Source organism: Labrus bergylta, chromosome 17, assembly GCF_963930695.1.
Source record: "Labrus bergylta chromosome 17, fLabBer1.1, whole genome shotgun sequence".
NCBI classification, from domain to species: Eukaryota; Metazoa; Chordata; class Actinopteri; order Labriformes; family Labridae; genus Labrus; species Labrus bergylta.
The window spans coordinates 26,721,048-26,727,369 of record NC_089211.1 but is presented as its reverse complement, the minus strand read 5'-3'; the positions used below and the strand labels follow the sequence as shown (position 1 = coordinate 26,727,369).

General features: G+C 40.9%; 1 protein-coding gene across 8 annotated transcripts in view; it reads right to left on the bottom strand.

Moving 5' to 3' along the window:
* Positions 1-170: 170 nt before the first annotated feature.
* Positions 171-6,322, bottom strand: part of LOC109980230 (multiple C2 and transmembrane domain-containing protein 1) — a gene marked incomplete at its 3' end in the record, with an annotated part of 30,969 nt that continues 24,817 nt past the window's right edge. For all 8 annotated transcript variants that reach the window (XM_065965958.1, XM_065965959.1, XM_065965960.1 and 5 more), the window contains 8 exon segments: positions 171-281; positions 573-692; positions 787-861; positions 2,271-2,372; positions 2,953-3,055; positions 4,345-4,447; positions 5,189-5,282; positions 5,373-5,559. In XM_065965958.1, the coding sequence (XP_065822030.1) occupies positions 171-281; positions 573-692; positions 787-861; positions 2,271-2,372; positions 2,953-3,055; positions 4,345-4,447; positions 5,189-5,282; positions 5,373-5,559 (895 nt within the window).

Sequence of the window (6,322 nt, the reverse complement as noted above, 5' to 3'; positions counted from 1 at the left end):
GAGAGACAGAGAGAGAGAGAGAGACAGAGAGAGAGAGAGAGAGAGAGAGAGAGAGAGAGAGAGAGAGACAGAGAGAGGGAGAGAGAGAGAGAGAGGAGGATCTGAATCATTTGTCTGTTTTTGAAGGTAATCATTAAAAAGAGAAACTTGTGGGTGTTTGATTTGCTCACCACGTCGGTCGTCTCTCTGCTGGAGCAGAAGAAGTAGTTCCAGACGAGCAGCAGCAGGAGGCCGAGAGGCAACATGTAGAACTCAAAGTTCCAGACCACCAGCACGAACATCTGCAGACGACACCAGCGCCAGTCATTATCGTTTTGTCGACACATCGTCTGCTCGCTCTCGATCGTGACCCCTCCTCAGTAAAGTATTATCACCTGAATACACCCTCAGAATCTGCAGCCAGTTCTCTTCTTCTCAACGTCACCTTTGTTTTATACTTCTATCTTTGCTGTTATTATTATATCGACACGTCCATATATGGTCTTCCTGATTTGTGTCGTCTAATTCTCTGTACGCTGGCCCTCTCTCCTCTGAGCTGAATTTAACAAAGATATAATTTATCAATTCCTCACCACGAAGGAGACGATGCTCCTCTGTGCAGACTCCCACTCGAAGCAGCTGTTGATGTACGTCCCGTAGCTGAACAGGACCATGATGCACCTCTTCACGCGGTTAAAGTTCTGCTGGAGCAGCTGAGAGACGCAAAGAGCGCAGCATCAACATCTATATTTGACTTTTGCTTTTTCTCATCATTTAAAATAAATCCAAACAAACACATGACCTCACCTGTTTGGAGACTTTGGGTTCCTCCTCGATGTATTTCTGCTCTGCAGGGACGACCGACCTCAGAGCGGCTTTAACCTGCACAGGAACACGAGATCAGAGAGATCAGTGATTTGCATGACGGATGTCAGAGCTCAAACTGAAGCCTCCATGTTAATTTATTTATTTGTAAATTTTATTTCATTCAAACAAACAATAAAGTTAAGAAAACAAACAAACATAAAATCTCAAATTTTGAATGAAAAGAAGCAGGAAGAAGACTAATCTTATAATATCTGCTCCTCTTTCACAAAGCATTCATTAAAACAAAACAAAACACATCATTCAAAAACCAAGGAGGGAGGAAGGGAGGAAGGGAGGAAGGGAGGAAGGTGACAGCATGGAGCCCCTGCAGGTGGAGAGTTTAGGACCAACAGAGCTCAGAAAGGTCAGCAGATAAACCTGAGGTGTGATCAGAGGATTCATGGGAGAGCCTGAGTACATGAAGGTCATTTGTCTCTCAGGACCCAGCGGACGCCTTCTTCAGCATGTATCTGGAAATGTTCACACACTGATTCTACATGTTCATAGCAGGTACCGGTCTCTTCCACCAGGGGGCGTCTGTTGTTGGTGGTGCATGAATGAAATGCTCTTTAATTTGATCTTTTTTATTTACTTCTATTCACATTCTTTTCTATTTATATTGTATGTTTTGTTTTTACATATTTTTACATTTATTTATTCATTCTTTATTATAATCTTTACTCATTTATTTCTTAGATTATGTGCGTATGTATATGGATGTAGGTGTGTGTATATATATATATTTTTTTATTTTTTTTATTTTTTATTATTATTACTATCATAACTTTTTTTTTTTAATTCATTTTTTTATTATTATTATTTTTATTATATTATATTATTATTATTTTATTTTTATTATTATTATTTTTTAAATGTATTTATTATTTTTTATTATTTATTTATTATTATTATTATTATTATTATATGATTATAATTATTTATTTTTTGGGGTGTTTTTAGGGGTGTTTGTACTGTTGTTGTTGGGTGTTGTGTTCCCCTTCACACTGACGCTGGATGCTTGTGTGCTAATACTGCTACATGAACTTGTGTAATGTGAGATGTCTACAATTAATGCAAAAATCAATAAAAGACAGTTGAAATAAATTGATCTTTTTCTGGGGGAGGTCCTCATAACAACCCCCCCCCCCCCCCCCCCCCCCCTCCCCTCAGGTTTCATACCGCTCCTGCACATAACTCAACTCTTCTTGTTTTATTTTCCAATAATATAATTCTGGTAAAATCTAATATTAAGCAAACTTAGCTTAAGACCTAACGGCCATCACTGAGGGAAGTGGAGGTTCAGACACCTAACAACAATAAGCGCCGGAGAGAAGCGCTCTGAAACTCAGGTCATGTTTTATGGCCCGTTCCTGGACCCAGACTCTGAAGGTTTAGTTCTGATCTCTCCTTCTTTGTTTACTCACCGTGTTGTAGATGACGTCTATCTCCAGGTAGATGTGTCCTTTAGTCTGCGCTGTCAGCTCTTTATTTTTCAGCATGTAGCTCTTCTGCTCCCCGTTACGGACCTGACAGCAAACAAAAACGTGATTTATAAAGTTCAAGTGTGCTCAGGTTCTGATGGTTCTAACACTTCAAATCTTCTGTCTCCTTTAAAACATTTACACTTTCATGTTATTCACATTTCAGACGAAGAACAGATTTTCTCTTCTGTCTGTCACTGCTCCAGTCGTTTGTTTTGAGTCTTTAAAGAGACAGTATGCTGTAACGGCCACTAGAGGGCAGTGCTAGCTTTGGTTGTTCTGTTTGGCCTCGTCTGATGAGTCTGGACTCTAGGACCAGCTTTTAAACTGGTATGAGATAACTGCTCTCATATCTGACAAACCGAGGGGCGTCCAAAACGGCCGTGTGGGGGCGTGGCTTAAAAGCGCCTACCTTCTCTGGTCCAAACAAATCCAGAGCATTCAGGAGCAGAATCTAAAGTTAGAAGGAGGACATACTGGCTGCTGCATTGTTGTCAGAGAAGCCAGCACTTCAACATAGCATGTTTCCTTAATGATCAGAGAGTAAGATACCTTTATCATCTACCTCTCTACACAGCTCACTGATTGGACCTTTAAAACGTCATTTTTTGGATTTCTGACTCACGTGTAATAAAGGGATGACCACTTTCCCCAGGAAGTCGGCGCTCCGGTCTCTGTCCTCATCGAACACGGTCACCTCCAGCACCGAGTGGATGTCCTTCACATTACTGAGAGAGAGAGAGAGAGAGAGGAGAAGAAGGCGGTTCATCTCCCCTCACTGAGACATTTATCACCTTTTTTATTGTTTCAACTGTTCTTATTGACGTTTGCATGAGAGGCGTTCAGATAGTTCTTTACAAATGTTCAAGAGGAAAGAAATGCAACGTCCGTACTAAAGGAGTGAGGAGGGGGAGGGGCCTCGATCAGTCACTCTATCACTCAGCAGGCTGTTAAAGTCATCCAGGAAGTGATGCTTGTCACCACATCTCTGATCAGATGCAACGATGGAGAAGAAGAAGAAGTCAGCAGGCCAAAAGAGAAGCAAACGCCTGTGATTGAGGATTCAAAAGGGCCCCATTCAATTTATTTTTTAAATTTTAAATATTTATTGTGATTTAGTGGAATAGAAATGTTAAAAAAATATGTAACCTCTTCTCTTTTTTTTTTTTTTTTTTTTTTTTTTAAGTATTTCTCAGTATGTGAAGATTTAAGACTGTAAACTTTGGTATACTTTCTTTCACTGACTGATCAGTTTGCCTGATTGGGTGCAGGTATGTGTTTTTAAGTTTATCTATGTAAGCGGGGACATGTACATGTATTTATGTGTAAATGACAACAATCCTATTTGCTTACTCGTCTCTGCATATTACATTTACTCACAATGTCTTTGCCAAGCTTTGAATTTTCTTTTACAAAATGTTTATTTGTCTCACCTCATGTTATAAGAATGTTTAGACAGCTGTGTCTTACACCTGTTTTATTGTCTCTCTTTACTTTCTGAAAAAAACATTTGAAACTTTGACTGGCTGCAAAACATGTTTCAATTTAGCTCTGAATAAAAATGTAAATTAAAAAAAAAAAAAAAACGATCGGAGGAATTTGGTTTGGTGCACTCTCATAAAACTATAAATTAATCTAAAGCAAATAATAAATAATGAACAGTTTGTTACCTGTGTAATAGAAGTCTTACCTGCTCAACATCAGTAAAATACTCGTCTGTAAATACCGCCATAACCGAATATGTACGTGTGGACAAGCGTGCGCCCTGGATTTAATGTCTGTGACTTATTTTTCCCTCGTCTTTTTCATTCTGTGGATGTGTTCTGTATTCTCTACTTATTGTAAATTTCAGCCGGACGGAGTCGAAGGAACATTCCCCCGAGGGGAAAATAAAATATATATGATCTCCTCTTAAAGGTAAAAATAACGTTTTGAACAAACACAAAACAAAAACAAAGAAGAAGAAGAAGAAGGTGGAGGTGGAGGTGGAGTCATCGCGTGTCTGCGTCTCACTCACAAAGTGAAGGCTTTGTTCCACTCCGGGTTCAGGTTCTTGTAGACCGTGTGAGTTTGTAGTCGGTCGTTGTTCAGCTCCAGCACGCAGAACGGGTCGCTCTTACCTGGAAGACACGGAGAAGAAGAAATACGTCTCTATATTTTATATATTGTAATATCTTCTTATTCTGTATTATTTAAGTTGTTGTTAGTTCTGCTTTATTTCCTTCTTAATTGTTTAGCACCAATACACCAAGTCAAGTCACCAAGTCCTGATCCTGATCCTGATTCTGATCCTGATTCTGATTCTGATCCTGATTCTGATCCTGATCCTGATCCTGATTCTGATCCTGATCCTGATCCTGATCCTGATCCTGATTCTGATTCTGATTCTGATAAGCTTTGGGTTTTAAAACTTGAATTTGTGCAGCCTTCTTAAATGTTGGATCTCCACTTGTTCTGAGCTGTGATTGGTTCATGTTCTCGTTAAGGAGGCTGTAGCTTCATTCTGCAGGTTTAAAATACAGAACAGGATCTGAAGTGTCTGAAGTCGAGATTCCTGCAGACATGAGAGACGTTTAAGGAGACATCGGGCGTCTAACGTTTATTAGAGGATGTCAAAAGTCAAATGTAGCCAATTTATTTGAATTGTAATAGTTTATAAATGAAGTGTTTTGTTTTGTTTTGTTTTAATGAATGCTTTGTGAAAGAGGGGCAGATATAAGATTAGTCTTCTTTTTGCTCCTTTTCATTCAACATTTGAGATTTGATGTTTGTTTGTTTTTCTTAACTTTATTGTTTGTTTGAATGAAATAAAATTTACAAATAAAGCAGGATGAGCTCGTAAAGGTTTCTTTAGTTTTTACCCGTCACGTCTGCAGCCATGAGTCCTTCAGCTCTCATCACCTTCACCTGCACGATGCCCACGTCCTTCAGGTTGGAGAAGGACCTCAGCACGCCCTGCAGGAGAGAAACGGGACGTTACCCACACGTCATCACGTTCCTCCAGGATGATCAGCAGTGTCATCATCATCGTCCGGGTTAGCTTACGTATCGTTTGAGGATCTCGCGGCGCTCCTGCGAGTCGTCCAGCGGCGTGACGGACAGGTCGGCGATGGAGACGTGAGCCGAGGCGGTCAGCGTGACCAGAAGCACCACGTATCCCCGGGACTCCTCCAGCTGCAGCTCCAGGTGATGAGTGTGCTCCTTTGTCAGGGTGGAGAGGTCCAACTGACAGCTGGAGGACGGACGCAGAACAAACAACGAGATCAATATAAATCATCTTTAAATAAGAAAATGTCCATGTTAGCCTGCTAGCTTCATGTTAGCCTGCTAGCTTTGTGTTAGCCTGATAGCTTCATGTTAGCCTGATAGCTTCATGTTAGCCTGATAGCTTTGTGTTACCCTGCTAGCTTCATGTTGGCCTGCTAGCTTTGTGTTAGCCTGATAGCTTCATGTCAGCCTGATAGCTTCATGTTAGCCTGCTAGCTTTGTGTTAGCCTGATAGCTTCATGTTAGCCTGCTAGCTTCAAGTTAGCCTGCTAGCTTCATGTTGGCCTGCAAGCTTCATGTTAGCCTGCTAGCTTTGTGTTACCCTGCTAGCTTCATGTTAGCCTGCTAGCTTCGTGTTAGCCTGCTAGCTTCATGTTAGCCTGCTAGCTTCGTGTTAGCCTGCTAGCTTCATGTTAGCCTGCTAGCTTTGTGTTACCCTGCTAGCTTCATGTTAGCCTGCTAGCTTCATGTTAGCCTGATAGCTTCATGTTAGCCTGCTAGCTTCATGTTAGCCTGATAGCTTTATGTTAGCCTGCTAGCTTCAAGTTAGCCTGCTAGCTTCATGTTGGCCTGCAAGCTTCATGTTAGCCTGCTAGCTCCATGTTAGCTTGCTAGCTTCATGTTAGCCTGCTAGCTTCATGGCTTCATGTTAGCCTGCTAGCTTCATGTTAGCCTGCTAGCTTCATGTTAGCTTGCTAGCTTCATGTTAGCCTGCTTGCTTCATGTTA